This window comes from Chamaea fasciata, unplaced genomic scaffold (genome assembly GCF_029207755.1).
Source record: "Chamaea fasciata isolate MVZ Bird 193981 ecotype frontalis unplaced genomic scaffold, bChaFas1.0.hap1 SCAF_4, whole genome shotgun sequence".
NCBI classification, from domain to species: domain Eukaryota; kingdom Metazoa; phylum Chordata; class Aves; order Passeriformes; family Sylviidae; genus Chamaea; species Chamaea fasciata.
The window spans coordinates 63530176-63547924 of NW_027094089.1; the positions used below are offsets into that span (position 1 = coordinate 63530176).

The following is a 17749-nucleotide window of genomic DNA, read 5'->3' on the forward strand; positions in this document are numbered from 1 at the left end:
ACCTTTTTCTTTCCATTCTTTAGGTCTGTTAATTGCGTGGAGATAGAGGGAGTGAAACGGTTTACTAAATATACAGTAACTGATATTTTTAAATATTTGGTAATTCTTTACTGTTGAATTATATAGAGATCTGGAGAGACCTGCAAATCACTGAATCTCCTTTTTTTATACAGCATGTTTCTGGTAGCATACATGCTGCCTCTAGTTTCTGAATAACAGCTGTCCTCAATTGCTCCTTTCCCATCTGAATTTCTTTCACATTTTCAATTATCTTCTTCCAGGTTTTTTTATTGACTAATGCTGTAAAGTTGTTTTTGAAGTGTTGAATTTTGGTGAAAATGCTTGAAACAGCTTCTACAGCAGTTTTTGTAGATAATGCAGACCCACATAAAAGAACCTACTGTTTAATTTGTGGCTGCCTGAAAGTCAGATTAAAGCTAGTCCACCAATTAATTTTTTTAAATAGTCTCACTTTGAAAAGCTACACTTTGAAAACAAAACTAGCACTTTGCTTTCTGAGTGATTCAGTTGTTCTAGTCAGTGAGAAAATTTCTGTCCATCTTTTCAAATAATGAAGAAATTGCCATTATTACCACATACTAAGAAATTATTAGATAGGTGAGGATTGCAAGGGAGCTCAGCATGCATAAAATGGCCAATGATCTAACTAAACATAAATTGCGTAAGAGCTGTTGAATGAAAATATGTGAGATTAATGAGATATGAATAAAAAACTATCAAAGATTCTTTTTTTGTCACAATAGGCCTCCTAATTCTCGTGAGAAATATGCATGATTTTTCTTACTATAAGCAATTAATTCATAATAGGCACAATTCCCTTTGGATTTAATAAACAGACATTTTTCAGACTGTTGTGTTCCACAACCGAAAAACTTGTAGTATTTTAATATGTACTTACACACTTCTGTATATTTCAGTGTTTAAGTGCCTTTGAAGCACTAGATGCTCTGCCCTGTGGGAAGGGCTAATCTTACAACCTGTCAAACAGTAGCTTTGTTAAAGTAGCTGTTATATGAAGTTTTATGCATCAGAATGTCCATGCCGTCCCTTGTTTTCCTATATCGCTGTTAGACATAAGCCTTCACAAATGTCAGGCAAAAACAGGGAATTCACAACTGCAAGGTAAGAATGAGCAGTGGAATGCATTGAGGGAGTAGTGATTTGGATAGGATTTTCCAAACTCATGGAACTGGTCTAGTTAATGGCTACCTACTTTATTCTCAGGTAAAATACCACTCTGGTGAGAACTAGATTTCCTACGATTCTTTTAAAGACATTGCATCCTAAGGAATTCAAGGGTCAGATTAGATTGTGAGGCATTCCCATACAACTGTGAAAGGGGCCATTATGCTTAGAGATAGAGCTGCCTTTTGTAGTGAGTGCACTCAGGCATTCAGGTTTTTAAGGTGTGACTTGTGGTTTTGCATTCTAGTTTTTTACATAGGCATGCCCTTGAGGCTGGTTAGTAGGGAGAACAATGTGAACATTCCTGTGATGATGAGCTCCCAAATGAGGTAGGGACTTCTGAGTGGACCATCTGCATAGGTAGTCCCAAACAAGAATTTAAAACTATCCTCTTATTTAAATGAGTAGTGTGCTCTTCTAGGTAGGATGCATTTGGTCCCAAGAGCACTGTCTGGTAAAGAATGGAGTGTTTTCCTAACAAAATGAAGTGATACCTGGAGTGCTTTGTCCAATCAGAAGTCAGGTTGACAGACAGATTTTCCTAGGCATGAGTATCAAAGTATTTTGTGTTTTCTAGTGAGAGACTCAGTTGCAGGAGTGTGAGGATCACAGGAAGTATAAACAATTATCTTCTGATACCTTTTATTATTGTATTGAACAAACTTGGTGATTAGAATTATGAATAGATGTTTCTCAAGAGTTTATTTCAGAAGTTAAGGATGCCATGTTCTCCCCTGCAAAATCTCCTGATCTAAATAGTTTTTAAGAAAAAGCAAATTCACCAGTGATACTTGAAAGCTCAGTACAAAATTCTGTTTTTCATAAGGGAACCTTATGTTTTTGAAGACACAGGTAAGACTGTGGTTTTCTTACTTCGTACCTACAGGTACCATGGTGATCAGTGCTAAATGTCTGCTTTCGTTTAAAGGAAAAGAAAAGCCTGTATTGTCATAAAGTGTTCAATCTGCCTTCATTTATTCCTAGTAGCCTGATCTAGTTTGGGCTGTATATGCTCACTGACATCTGTACTTTTATCAGATATGTAATCAGTACCTTAGAGCTGATGGTAGCTGAAGACTATATGATTGTCTACTTGAATGGAGCAACACCAAGAAGAAGGATGCCTGGATTGGGTTGGATGAAAAAATGTTATCAGATGATTGATCGGCGGTAAGTAGTATTTTCCTGTCTCATCCACACCCATTATTTTCAACAGTGTCCATTTCTGTAACTCACCTGTATGCCAGCATTTACTGTATATGAGTAAATACTTTCTTTATCTTTTGTGGGGTTTTCTGTTTTTCTAAGAAACTATTGCTTTTTTACTTAGATTACGGAAGAATTTGAAATCATTTATAATTGTTCATCCATCATGGTTTATCAGAACAATTCTGGCTGTGACACGACCTTTTATAAGGTATGTAGTAAATGCCAATGATTTTCTATGTCCCTGAAAATACATAAGCACCCTAAATCAGCAAACATGGCTATTAGTCTTTCACTGAATAGCTCACGTTAGGATTTTGGAAGTTGAATTTCACTTTCCTAAAGTGAATAGGGGGAAAAAGGTGATTTGTATGAATATATCTAGTTACAGAAGTCACTGGCATGATTTTGTAAACCCGTATGTGTATGTACTGGGAATTCAGTTCCTTAAAATAGTCTTTGTTCAGAACCCAGATAAAAGATATACAGAAAAGGGAACTGCATGTAATTATAATAATCTTATTTTTAAAATCCTGGCTACAGAACAAGGTTAGGCTACAGTTCTGGGTTTTTAAAATATTATTGCTGCTCACAGCTCATACTAGAGGACTGCCTGCACCCCGAGGTGTTCGAATGCATTTGGTTTCAGAAAAGGTTTGATATGGCCCCCCAAAAAATGGTTTGATTAGTAAAACAATAAAAAAAAAAAAAGACTTCACACTTACTGCAGAAGATAGGCAAGTATGCTGCTGAAATTCTGAGATCAGGAAGAGCAGAGTGGCAGGTATAAAAAAGAGTTGCTTCAGGCAAGAGAAGTAGCTTCACAGAAGCCACACAGAGAATGACATATGTCATGACAGATCTCAGGGAGTTCTGCTCACAGACTGCAGGTGAAGACACTGGAGATCTTTTGTCACAGGGTGCTCTGCTCTGAGAGGGTGACATTGTAGTAGGGAAGCACATGAGTTGTCCCACTGCTGCCAAAGTGCAACAGGCAGAATGTCATAACAAAGCTTCTTTCTAGGTGTGGTGTCTTAAAAAACAGGTGGAAAGTAACAATTCATAATACCAGAGTAAAAGGGAAACAATACTTGGAATAATCAACAATAATTTTGATGATTCACTCAGTTGCATTTGATATCTGAGATATTTCTGTTGCCATCCTATTTGCTTCCAGAAATGACTATTTGGTCTTTTTTAAAGTCATGTCTATTTCAATTCATTAGTCATTTATTCCAAATAACCATACTAAACAGCAGTGATTAGAGGTTTTTCATTGCCAAACAGGAGAAAATGTTCACTCTAAGTAGTTTGGCAAAACAGATTAGCAGTACAAAACTAGACACACTAGAGACCATCTCAGCCAAGTAGACTGAGTCTTGGTGCAAGAAGAAAGTGAAGTGCAAATAGAAGCTGAAAACGGTGGGCTGGACTCATGGCTAGTGTGATTTTTGTGGAGGATATCATGAGATACTTGGACCCTTATCAAGGATCGAAGAAGATTATTAATTCCCTTCCCTTTCTTCAGAAGATAAGGTGATAAAAACTTGATTAGATTGAAGGCAAATGACTATAGCTTAGTTTGCTAGCCCTCAGCTGTTCCCCAAAACCCTGACAGGTACAGTAGGAATTTTAGAGTGAGAAATTAATTGGCCACAAGGCAAGCAGAGATTTCAGTGTGGTAGCTAAAGGCAAGCAACATAATTTTAATTGTATATCAGCTAAAATGTGTGACTAAACAGTAGAAATCAAAAACCTGAAAGACTACAGACTGGTAGGGGGCCATCAAGTCAATGAGGATGGGCTACCCTGAATTCTACCTCCGCTCTATCTTTTTTTTCTACTTCAAAAACTGGCAAGAAAATTCAGTGGAGTACGGAACCCATCTTGACCGGCAAACCATTGTCTGAATATATAGAATGAAAGAACTAGAGGTAACAGAGATAGATCTCAGATACTCTTTTAGAACCCTTATAGATATTCACTCCAAAAATTATTTGAGCTGTGTTAGGTAAGAAGTTAGATTTCTAAGGGGTATTTCAAGGGTCAGTGAAACATATTTGGCATTTGACAGAAATATTGAAATAATGAAAGTTACCACTATTGGCAGCACGCTTTCCCCTGAAGTCTGGGATGCCCATACACTGACTACCACGTGACTTAGAAATCAGTCTTAGAAATCAGTCTCTGCAGTGGAATTATTGAACCCAGAAGAATCCTCAGGAGGAAAAGTTGCTCACTGAATGATTTTTTAATCCTTCCCCACCATCTTTAGAAGCTTGCAGTTTGCTGGGTTACTTTAGATGATGCAGTGGTAATGCTGCAGACTGTGATTAAAATTTTGGATGAAATGCTAAGAATCCGTGATATCATGCTTTGACTGGACAATTTTGGGTGATTCTTGCATCTAAAATGTGACCATTGATGTGATCCAGTGTGTGTGCCTAGTGATGCTAATTGGGTACAGAGACAAATTACAGTAAATGAGCTTAAACAACTGTTCACAGCACCTTCCTGTATTCCTGTTCTAGTTGTCTCTCTTTGCATTATTGGGAAGATATGTATGTTAAACCTTCTGCTCAGAACTATTTCAGAGGTTCATCTTGTCTGGCTGTACCTGCAGGTCGGCAGTAAATAGAATATGTTCTGTTTTTCAAGACCTACACTTAACATACGTGGTCAATATGAGTTTGTCACTATTACTGATACTATAAGATGATGTAAGTACAAGCAGAGCTAAGTTTGAAAAATTGCTTTATAAGCCAAATGAGAAAGATAGATTTCTCATAACCTCACACTTATTTAATAACTTAGGTTAGACAAGTAAATAGCCTTATGTTTTAAGTGTGTTTTCTGAACAATTTTGGCTTTTTTCCAAGTGATCATTTTACAAACACAAAAAATTAATCATATTGCACAGCTGAAATAAAGAAGTTATTTCATCATAAAAAGGCCCTGCAGTAAGAATAGACACAGGCTATAGAATTGTGCTAAGAATGGCACAGTCAGATCTGTGCTCTTCTGAATAAACGATGAAATTCAGTTTTATTGTGTTTGATTGAGAATTAGTGTAAAATGGAAATGCTAAGTCATCACAGTCCAGTCCCTTGATAACCATCACGATGATTATATCCATGTCAAGTAATGCTTCCCATCTCTTTTTAGATAAGTAAGTAGTCTGTAAGGGATTTGATTCTTTTCCAAATTTTCATACATCTCCTTCAAACTGTAAGACTAATCACGCTGTCTAGTATGTAGGCATTACAGTTTATGATGTTGGCTTAATAATGTGATTCAGCCTAGGGAAGGGACAACAAAAGGTGTAGGCTTGGTTTCAGTCTCACTAGAACTCAGCTAGGCTCATAATCAGCTGAACTATGTGTTAAGAAATGGTTATTAAAATTATTACAGAGATGTCTCTGTCCAAATTAAGGTGCAAACAAGACTGTATGCTGAAGTCAATAGCACAGACTTTTATTTAACAGTAAATGTGAGAGAGAGATAGAAAGAAATAGAATGGGTGGGAGGAGAGGAGAAACAGCATGATGAACTCAGACAAACTAATAGACAAAATATCATCACTCCATAATCCTGATGGCATCCCCTTGGTCCTCTTCTTGTCAAAGTTATGGTCGCTGTCTCCATTGAGTGGGGGAAGCCCACAAAATGCAGAGTCCATTGCATTTATATTCATTCAAGTGCAGGTGGGAATGCCCAGGTACCTTGCCTTCTAGCTGTTACAGCTGCCTGTTACATCAGCAAAGCTGACTCATTTATGTTCCACCACTTATGTCAGGGATGAATACCTTCAGGCTCTGTGTGAAAATCCTGGTTCTTTCCCAGAGCGAGGTTTTCACACCTGAGCCATTGTGTAAGGGAGGACAGGCATGATAAAAAGTGCTGTCCCACCTCACCAGGTTTGCCTCTTACCAGCCTTTTTTTGGCTGTGGCAGGTGGATTGTTTGAGTCATTAATCATTAACAGTCCAGTCTCGCAGTCTGTAATTGAAATATGAATATCTTGGTGCTTAATTATTTAATACATTTAATACATTTATTCATCTGTTTTTAGCATGTCGTAAAAGACTGGGAAGCAAAGTCAATTAATACCTTTTTTCTGGGTTTCAGCTCTAAGTTCAGCAGTAAAATACAGTACGTCAACACGTTGGCAGAGCTTCGTGAGATGATTCCAATGGAATATGTGAATATACCAGACAGTATTGTCAAGTAAGTGATGTGCAGTAGCATGTACTTGTTCTAATGGAAAGTATTTCCACAAACTAATTATAGTGTTAAAGATTGTAAGAAAAACAGAAAGCGCCTTCCTGATGTTCTTAAAAATGATTGTGTTGTTCCACAAACATTTCACTGTCAAACTCAGAAGGAGGAGACCACTGTGTAATGGAAACATAAAACACAATAAGTATTTACTTCTAGGGGAGTGGGAAAATTATTTAGCCTTTTCTGAGGTATCATCTGTGCTGTATTTTTTCATAACTTTTTCCTCTATTTAAGTGGAAGTGTTTTCAAGTTTAAGTCATGCAGGACTTTTAACCAAAATGTCAATTAAAAGATAGCCTATTCAATGGAAGACCAGTAAAATTCCGTAGGTTTACTGTTCCTTGCCTTGTCCTTGATTTAACCAATTTTCGTGGTTAAATCCACAACCCCTGAAAGAAATTTCTCAGTTCTTGCTGCTTCTGTGAAGAGGTTTTTTAAATGCGGGCATTTCCAAAGAAAGATATCTGTAAAAAAAATGTAGGAAGTTGCTTAGCATTGCTCACCTCAACTGACTTTTTTTCAGACCTGAAAACAACAAAAACAAATGGTACACCAAGACTGAAAAAAATAATGGTTTTCATGTACTCATTATTAAAAAGATGTTCTGTTCAGGAATTTAATTTTCTTTAAATTGTTCTCTTTAGCAAATGTCCCAGGTTTGAACAGCCTGTTCGAGAAGGTAGTTTGAAGAGTAGATACACAAGTCTGATTGTGTTTTCATTATGACTGGTCAGTGACAGCTTTTGAAGTTCTCATGGGTCTCCTCAACCCAGGCAGAAGTTTTCACATCTGTTTCACTGTAGTTGTAAAGCAATTTCCTTTGTCAAGCTGGTGGTGCCATTCCAGGGAGCAAGTGGGAAGCTCAGGTCTGGCAAACACAGTTGTGAAAACAGTAAATTACAGTTATGAAATCAAGGGTCATGAGACTTTCACTCAACTTCATTTGCTGCTGTAACTTCTTTAGAGGTGGAGTGATGCTAAGAATGTGGAGCAGAGGCTCTTGGTCCACTGACAAAGAGATGTCCATAATGTTCTAATATCCCTAACAGATTTTCTTTGGATTCCTGTAAACATTTTAGCTTCTTATAGTTCCTTTTGATAGAAACCTTACCCTGGTACTCAGAGAGTTTCCTGTCTGTTTCCTGACTGTGTTTTACTGTTACACTGTGGCAGTACCCACATCTGTGTTGCACACATTTCTTCTTCCCTGTAAACTTAAAAATGTTCAGAAAGTCCATTCACCTCTCAGACAAAAGGTGAAATGATCACAGCACTAATACCAAAGAAACTTTAGTACTTAAAGGGTTTTAGGGTAATGCCTACTTTACATTATCAGCGGCCAGATGAGAGATCATGATTTTGCTGAAAAAAACAGAACTGGAAAGATGACAATTGCACCCATTGGTGGCAGGCATTTTATAACAAGATTTGGTGGCTGTGTGCATTCAAGTCATCTATGAGTGGCTATTCCCATACCTTAGGGAGAAGAGCGGTGTTCAGTTCATAGCTTCCCTTCTGCTACAAATTCAGAGAGATTACTATAGAAAAATACAGCTCATCTTTTGACTTCATAATTGCTCCATTGCCAAGAACAAGTATACCATCTATGGTCAAGAAAAATCCCACCTTAGAAAGTACACAGTGTTACACCAGAATGTGGGTTATGTGGTTTTTTTGGTCGTTTTCAGTGAAGCACGATACAATATGATTGTTGTACCATATGAACTTGTACATCTTTTCTCTTCCTTCATCCACTCTTATCTTGTAAGGTATGATGAAGAGAAGTGTATTAAGAGAAGAATGAGGTAAAACTTGCTTTCTAGCCCATGCTGCTGCTCATAATGGAGTGAATCTGTGTGACAGCCTTTCACCTGCAGGCGACCTCAACAGCTGAATGAGAGAGGACTTGCAATGATGTGGCATCTTACTTTCCCCTTCAAGCTGTTGAGATCAGCCTCCCTTGCAAATAAAACTCACTGAACTGTAAACATCCTTGACTTGGCCCAGGCTGCAACTAGTTTAACATTATCTGATAGAGCAACTGAATGCTTTCAGCTCTGTCCACTGGGCATGCCTCAGACCCCTGCTGCTTCTCTGTCTCTGCCTCCAAGTGAGCTAAATAAGGACTTAAAAATTTAAGGTGGGTTGACCACAGGGATAAATGGTATCATACTGAACTGAAGAGCTTTAGAGTTAGCCTTAAATCATACTTGGTGCCTATTTTAAAAGCATGTACTGTATTTGTTCTTTGCTCTGCTATTGCTCTGCTTCACTCTTATGCTCTGCTTGCTTCTCTGTTTCTTTGTATCAATAACTTTTACTCATGCAGACTGGATGAAGAGCTGAGGGAAGCTTCAGAAACAGCTAAGTAAGATAGCTTTCTGCTGGATGCTGGCATTATATTGTTTCACAGGAGTAGCTTGAATGCAGTAGTACATTGTGTTTGGTACAACAGTCAGCTTGTCGTTTCAATTACTGTGTAAGCTGTCCCATTTGTGAATTGACTTCCCCTCTCACTGCTTTTGTATTGCTGGGTCTCAGTAATAAATAACCATACACTATAAAAATTTTTTTTGCTGTTTTTTGATGATTGTTTCTATAGTCATAGGACTGACTGAAGTCACGTACTCCATTAAAATGGATCATTAAATAGTTTTTACTTTTCCCCATTTATGTCAGATGATTCATAGAGTTTTTAAGAGGTAGTTCTTTCTACAATTTTTTTTTTACAGTTCACTAAATTAGGGTTAGCTATCTCAGTTAAGGTAGGTATATAAATTCTTCCGTCTTTCCAGTGTTAGCTGAATAGGCCAGGGAGTTCATACTTAATAATAATACTATATTATCTATGTTTACTTAATAAACCAGTGGCAGGTGATGATGAGATACTTTAAAATGATAACTCTGTGCTTTGACTTGAATATAATGTAGTTGTATGGTGCAGAGTACCAGAGAAATCCTTAAGTAGTGCACAGTCCTTGACTCACTGAGCAGAGCTTTAGAAAGGTTACAGTGTACTTTCCTCATGTGGGTATTGTACACAAAATTCCTGAGCAGGAGTCTGTTAGTTCTAGTATAACCTTCTCCCTTGCAGTTTTTGTAACTAAAAATTTGGAGGTTTGAAGTTTCTTTCCAGTTACCTTCCTTTTGCTTATGCACTTCAGGATTTTCAACTTACAGCTTCTTCTTTGCTGTACTTTTCCCATAGGTTCCTTCTTTTGCAATGCACATTTTCCTTCAGTTCTTCTGAGATTAGTTTCTAAAACAACCACAGAGAAGTATCTAAAACACTGGCCACTGCTTTTTGATTCTAACAGCTAACACTGCCTCAGAAAGCAATAAATTCACGGTAGTTAACTGATACCACCTGATTATTTGGTTAAACAAAAAGGCCTACCTAGCCTTAAATGCAACTTCTGTCCCTTCTGTTCAAATATTTTGAAATGCATTGTATATGTGACAATGAGAACTCTGTGGAAGAAATCTTCTTTCTTGTTACTTCATTTAAAATAGTAGAGGCTGCAGTGTAGCAAGTGAAAGGGGAACGAAATATTCATAATGAGGCATCACTGATTATTGTTACTTTGGATGTATGAGTTCACTGTAGTGTGTTTCCCTTCTCCAACTTAAAGAAATAGCTTAAAAAAATTGTTACTCAAACTAATGTGTGTTCTGGGCACTAAGATCGCTACATTCCAAAACACAACATTTGTGCATTTGTGCTGTCAAAGATACTCACTACAGTTAGTTATTACATCCCCAAATTTGATGTCATATTTTAAAAGAGAAAGAAATCAACACAGAAAAAATGTTTACTTATCTTTTTCCTTGTATCCAGAACTAGCTGCCTCTCAAACGATCCAGAAATGGCTTCAGTGGAGCAGGAGTAAGAATTTATGCCTAATGCTGTCCTTACATTTTAACATTATTTTACAACCATGTGGCTAGGAACTGAGGCTGGGTAGACTCCTTAAAGCTTTTTCGAGGCCTAAATACCTCAGTGGTAATATTCAGGAACAACATGTACTAGCAGACAAAACACTGAAGCTTTATTGTATTAATATTTTATATACTTGATATATGTATGATATACTGAAGATTTGTTATATTTGTGTTGCATTGGGAATGTGTTTGAAGTGTCCTTAACCATTTCCAAGCAGAGAGAGATATAATTGTTAGCCTGAGAATATTCAAGTTAAGTTATATTAAAAACATAAAAAATGCAGCATGATCACAGTGAAGATGGTTCCATGCATTATCCTCTATCCTCAATTCTAAACTTGACATTCTCATTCAAAGATTAAAAAGTCCTGTATTTTGCTTTGGTTACTGGGCCATACTCTTCAACGTGTGCCGTCTCTTGGCTTTTCTGCTTCTCAGCTTCTTTCATAATTATTTTCCTGATTAAAGCTGAAGAATCTTTAAGTCTTTTTCTTTCGAAGATGAACTTGTTCCCTTGGAAATGGGAATGTGTCAGTCCTCTGGTATGCCGTTGCTGTGTCTTATAGCATAACTGAAGCATGCAGATGGAAAGCCCTGCACTGCTGCTCTTCCTGTTCATCAGTGAGAGTGTTTGTAGGTGCAGTGTGTCACAGAAGGACTGACAGTTTGTGGCTGGAGCAGCATGTCAGGAGAGCCAGCCTTGCAGTGGAGTGTGTGTTCTGGCCAATGTGCTCAGGGCAGAGGGATTGAGGCCGCTCCTGTCCCTGCTAGTCTGACAAGTGTGTAGAAATACGCTCTTGTCTCACACTGTACAGGAAGTAGTACATAGCAAGCCTTAATTCTCTGGAAAAGATTCCATCAATAACATCAGTATTAATAAACAGGCAAATAATTAGAAGTATATGTAGCAAAAAGTTGCATAAATAAATTGAAGCTTTGGTTTCTACTTCTTAAAAAATAAAACAGTGCCCTAGTAAGTTATCACACTGTCATACCTCATATGCAGGTTAGAACCATAAGCTAAATTTCTGATTCCTGAACAGGAATTATACCTCATCTCCTTTTTTCTTCAGACATTGCTTTACTCTATAATGAGGCAATACAAGAACTGTTTTTCGAAGTATAAGAACAAAAAATGACATGTTAAAGACTGTGTATGATTTTGACCTTTTGTGGCTTGAACAGTTTTCCTGTTTTTCTCAAAAGATAAGCTGGGCAGCAAAATGCAGTATGAGAAGAGAATTTACATTATGTTAATGTAAGGCCAAATTACTGTTAAGTCATGGCATTTATTTTCTCTGCATAAATATGAATCTGTCTTCAGAAGTGGCAGTAATTTTCCTGTGATCATATCCCTTATTTCTTGTGTAATTTCTTCAGGAAATAGCATCCTATGTAAATCCCTTCACTCTGAGAACAGCAGCTTTACACAGACTTTTCTTCTGTATGCTTTCTGCTCAAACGCCTCTGGAGTCCTCTGGAGTCTGCCCAGCACTTAGTTTGCTTCTGTTGTCTCTTTCATTCTGTTCCAAAGGCTTTTGTTTATTGTTATGCTCCCTTGTGTTCCGTTTTGTTCAACTCCTTGCACTTCTTCATGACTTCAAAAGTAATATTGCTATATAATTCATAGTGGAATCCATTGTGTAACAGTTCATAAATATTGAGGAATCTTAAAATTATGTATTCTTTCAGGAAGATGGTGTCTTGAAGCTACAGTTATGAAGACAACTTCTTACTCCGAAGAATACTTCTAAAGTGTTTGATGACATGTGCTTCACACTAAATGGCAAAACTGTATGCTTAGGGTGATTTTAAGGGTAGCCATTCCTGCCACACTGTTGTGTCATTCCACCAGTAGATCTTCCCCCACCTGATTTACTTCAGATTGGAATTGCTGAAAAAGTAGTTGTTAATTTCAATAAAACAGTAACAGAACTTACTAAGGTGTGTACTTTCATAGATGCAGATAGGATGTGTGAAAGTTATTTCACACTACTGCATTGAAGTAAATGAGAGATAAGGTTACCAACACTTTGTGGGAGCTCAGGATTGGGGAAGTAACTAGCCCTGTGTTTTCAGAGCACTCATTAATTCGTTGTTTTTGTTTTTCTTTGTCATTTTGTCTTTAATAAATAGCATCGACATGACCCTGAAATAAGAAGCATCGTTGCCAGGCATTTGAAGAAGAGGGTTCACATGGATATTCATCACCCAGACAATCACAGCCATGCTGTACTATAAGTGATTTGGTCAATTGTGTTTGGTTTATAAGTTTCCCTGTCATTCAGCAGTTCAAGAAGACCAAAAGGGCCAGTTGTATTTGCCATGGAAACAGCTGAATTTTGGGGCCAGTTTATTTTTGTTGTTTTCAGAAGCAGTTTTCATTAGGAAAGCTATATCATCTAGAATTGGTTTCTTTGTGTGTGTGCCATTTCTGTTTAAAAGGATACCATTTTACCAACAGTGTGCCTCATGGATAGGTCAATGAGGATGGGGATTTTTTCTTTTTTGTCTTCAGAATATTAATGTTTATGCATAGCTGAATGCGATAGTTATTGTTACAATAAGTGTTAGTTTGCTTGTGTCACAGAGCAGCAGCAACTTCATTGTTTAAAAACAGTTTTAGAAATTATGAAGAACTTTCTTGAATTTGACAGGCCATTTCAGATAAGGCTTTTGGCAGCCTGTCTTAGTGGAAGGTGTATCTGTGTTTCTTCCTGTCTGAAAAGTCTTTCCAGCTTCATTAAATGACTTTTTTATTTGGTCAGAGAGAAGTGTGACATGCTAAAAAATAATAATTAGTCTTGTTAGACTTCCCAGAGGATGAATGAGCAGCTGAAATTAATTTTACTTTAATAATGCAGTTTATTATATTTATGTCAGGCATAATTTTCTAGAAGTAGCTAATCCTGTAAATGACTTTCATACATTCTGAAATCCTTGGAGCATTAGTTTATTGCTGCTTTCTAAGTCTGTTTCTTCTAGACCACTTTTCTTAAAGTTATGAACCTTCAAATGACATCCTGTCTCCAGTTGTAAAGGCTATTCATTCTCTGAGTATGAATCAAATATTATTTCCTACTAGGAGCTGAAAGCCAGGAGTCATACTTACCTATTAGGAATATTTGTTAAAATCTTGCTCCAAGTATTCCTATTAGATAAAATAAATAAGACTCATAGTGGTATTTTTTGTCTGTGTCACAGAACACACCAGTAAAAACATAAAAGGGAAAAAACCCTAAATATTTGTTGTTTGCTGCTGTCCTGTTTATTGGCACAAAAGATACTACCATGAGTCCTGCTCCTTACTGGGCAGTAGCTTCAGTTTCTCAGATCGTGCTTTTGGAGGAGTGTGCAAATTATCAAGGGATTTCTGTTTGTCTGCTTTAAAAAGACAAGAGTCAAGAATATGACAAATGTTTTCTCTTAGGCTTATGAACACACATCTGCACTTTCCAAACCTGCTGAGTCCCCTGCCTTTTGGGAAGTCTTAATAGAAGTCTTATTATAACATACTCCCTGAAATATTATTCTTTTTTTCACAAGATTCTTGTGTGCCCTGGAATTATATCTGTGGATTCTTTATTTTGTAAAGAAATCCTTAGACACAACGGTTCAGAATAAGTTGCACCTTTTTAGTGTGGTCTAACTCTAGTCCTGCTTTCAGTTCAGAATTATTAATGAAAGAGAAAGCAAGCAAAGTATTTCCTGGGACGTAAAGTTTAAGCAGAGGCAGTAGAGCATGAGCCTTTGTTTTTTCAGCAGGATCTAAACTGATCTAAACTGTCCTTCATTTAAAAGTTCAGTGGTTTTATTCTGTGGTTTGCACATTTCCAATTCTGTCAGTTTCTGTCTTGTATTTGCAAGGTACTCTGCAAGCAGTGAAGCAAGTGTCTGTCATGGTGTGCATAGTTGTTCAGCTGCTGTAATGAAGATTACAGGATCTGCGAAATTGTCAGAAAGGCAAAAGAGTGCTTTCTTATTGGCCAGCATGAAACACATGCCCTCTGCAGTCCTTGCTCTGTGCTGGTACCTCTGTCTTACTTGCTAGTCTGCTGTATCACATCTTTCTGTCAGTTCCTGTGAATTTTCACAGGGGAAGGGTCTAATCCTGCTGACCGTTGTTGCTGCTCTGTAACCTTGTCCTAAACTAGGGTCTGGTAGTTTCCACCTTTTCTCAGATATTTGAATCCTGGCTTGTGTCTGCCTTATAAAAGTGCTGTCACTTAGTGTATTGGGGATAATGTTTTATGTACAGATTAATATTTGTATTGACTTCCAGATGCTGATTAAGCTTCATTAAGATCTAAACTATTAAAAGCATTGAGTAGCATGAAGTTGCATCTTTTGTAGACCTGTCGTTTAAGCCTCTTAGGACAAGCCACGACTTGTTTGACGCAATAGATGAGAAAAGTTTCCACTAGACGAGAATTTCACCACAAAGCAGATGTTCAGCACAAATCTTCATTCACTGTTTCATTCACTGTTTGAGACCTAAGTCTCAAATATGAGATTTGTGATTTTAGTCAGCTCAGAGTGGAATTTAATTGTTTGCTTTGTGTGAAATTACTAAGCAGCAAAGCTACAAATTGATATGATTATTATGGGTAGAATAATGATGGTAGCGTGAGATGAAGGCCAGATGTCACACTAAAACAAAATGAGGCATTGATGTGATAGTTAATAATGATTGCAGGATTGAAGAGTGGTTATTTTTGCTTATTAATATATTTTGAAAAGTTTTTTAATTTTATGAGATGGCAATTCTATGGTATACTAACAATAACATACCAATATTACTAAATCTGTAGTTTGTTGAAAGAGAAATATAGTATGTATAATTGCACAGATACAAGCTTTTATATATGGATTTTTTCTACTGTGTATCAGAGTGCTCAGACATAATATAAATTAGTAGTTGCAAATTTTTCTGTTAAAATACCTATGCTCACTTAAATTATAGATTAAGCAATACAAGGATATCTAATAGCATTGTATGGATATATATACACCTATGAATCAAAATAAAGAATTGCAACCCACTGCTGGACATATTTCCTTTTAGCTCCAAATCATGGGTTTTTTTATTCCCTGGGTGCATGGAAACACTTGTTTGGTTAAGGTAAGTTCTTTATATAGTTAGAAATATTTTGTTTTCATTTGCATTTCCTTGTCTGTTCTTCCAAAAATGGAAATGGAGTCAATTTTTTGTCTCATGGTATTATTCCCCATCTCTATTTATTGAAATCCTGGCTTTGTTGATACTAGCAGTATTGTTCCTGTAAGAAAGCAGAAGGAACTCTTTTAAATTCCTTTCTATTTTGTGTCCATGCTATTAAGTAAAGATCAAATGCACAGATAGTCTCAGTCCATCTCATATGTCAGAAATGGAAAAGCTACAGGGCAGAAGGGGATTGACTGTGAAACCACCCTGAACAGATTAACAACCTGTTTGACTTCAGTGAAGGAAGGGGTCAGAGCTAGTGGACGTGGAGTCCTCTCACCTGCCTGGTATGTTGTGCCCACATGCCAGTCTACATCTGTGTCAAATGGGCCAATTTATACTGCCACTAAGTAAACCTGCCTGAGTTTTGGAGCTATCCTGAGCATTGTCCAGTGAGGCACCAAGTACGAGATTAAAGGGGATGAGCTGTGGCTTCTTAATTGCCACCCACTTGCAAGCAGCTCTGTGAGTGCTCCTAGATCTTTTCAGAGTCAAAGAGGTTGGATTAAACCAACTTTTCATGCTTGCTGAAAATAGGTTTCTTGACTTCTGTTAGGTTTGGAGATTTATCAGATGTTTACCAAATTATCAGTTTAAGTGTTAGAAGTGACCCTCAGTTTCCTACTAGTGGCACTAGTGGAATAAATGACAGATCAGATTGTATTAGCTGTGCAGCCATATTTATTTATTTCTGGAAACTAGAGGGTTGTCCCTGGATTGCCTGGCACAGATGAAGCCAATTGAGCAAGCATCAGGAGATTAGCAGTTTTACTTCTTTCATTCACTGTCCCTTTCCGCCAATTATGCAACCCCTCTGGCACCCTGTTCCCTCTGCAAAATACAGCTGTTGTGCAGACAATTATCTCCTATGCTCAGGAGAAGACCAGAGAATGATGCTGCGAAGTTAAAAAATCAGCTGTTCCTGTTTGCACTGTTGGGATTTACAGTTCTGTAGTCTTTCCTTAACAGAAGGTCAACTGCTACAAAATGCAAACTCTCCTCCCAAAAAATTACTTTGCAAAGGTACTGGAGTCCCTGTAAAAATTATGAGCTTGGTTCTTACACTTATTTTTCCTAGAAACAGTCCCCCATTTCAGAAGATGTGGTCAGTTACTGCTTACACAGTGAGTGTGAATTCTCTCAGCTGTCCTAGTGACTGGTTTGTCCATCCAGGCCAAGCAGTAGAATGGAGTGGGCTGTGCTCTGCCAAATTTGAGAACCTGAAAGGAACTACAGCCTAAGCTTGCCACTTTTTTTTTTTAATTCCTTGGGGTTTTTTGTATTTGAGATAACCGTGTTAAATGTAGCTTTGGGGTAGTAAGGCAGAACCTCTGCCTTACCTACCTTTTGATACATGCTAGTACGTTTAAAAGTGGAGACTGCTATAGGCTCTTTGGTGTATATGTGCTGGTTGATCCTGTAGCAATTACTGTTTTTAAGGAAAAACACACATGACTGATTTTACAAGTACACTTTCAATCTCCTTTTTTTTTTTATTTTGGAAAATCCAGTGTCTTGATCTTTTATATAAAATAGAAATCAAAAGGCAAATTTGCCTTTTTTCTTTTTAATGGAATTAATACTATTATTATTTAAAAATCAAATTTGTATGCTAGTATGTGCATATACGTTAGCACTGTTAGCAAGGTCTTCGTTGGCTTCAAAGGATGTCAGTTTTGGTCTTGAAACCAGAATTATGTTAGGTGTGAGAATGCACTGTACTATGTTCCCACTATAGTGCATCGTATTTGGATTGTGAAGGCAGAAGAAATGTCATTTCAAGCCTATATCATATATTATGAACAAGCAGTTTGAATGTAGCGCAGTACTGTTTCTGAATGATTTTAAAATGCCTTGAGGGTCATACCAATAGACCCCTGTGCCTGTCCTA

General features: G+C 37.3%; 1 protein-coding gene across 6 annotated transcripts in view; it reads left to right on the plus strand.

Annotated features, from left to right (window-relative positions):
* Positions 1–15677, plus strand: part of PRUNE2 (prune homolog 2 with BCH domain) — a 132407-nt gene extending 116730 nt beyond the window's left edge. For 3 of the 6 annotated variants that reach the window (XM_066181793.1, XM_066181797.1, XM_066181798.1), the window contains 6 exons: positions 2245–2376; positions 2537–2623; positions 6540–6638; positions 8462–8497; positions 10531–10578; positions 12771–15677. In XM_066181793.1, coding sequence (XP_066037890.1) covers positions 2245–2376; positions 2537–2623; positions 6540–6638; positions 8462–8497; positions 10531–10578; positions 12771–12792 — 424 coding nt within the window. In that variant the 3' untranslated portion in view covers positions 12793–15677. Of the gene's footprint in view, positions 1–2244; positions 2377–2536; positions 2624–6539; positions 6639–8461; positions 8498–10530; positions 10579–12326 lie in introns of all 6 variants that reach the window. The other 3 variants (XM_066181794.1, XM_066181795.1, XM_066181796.1) reach the window with 3 other exon arrangements.
* The last annotated feature ends 2072 nt before the right edge of the window (positions 15678–17749 follow it).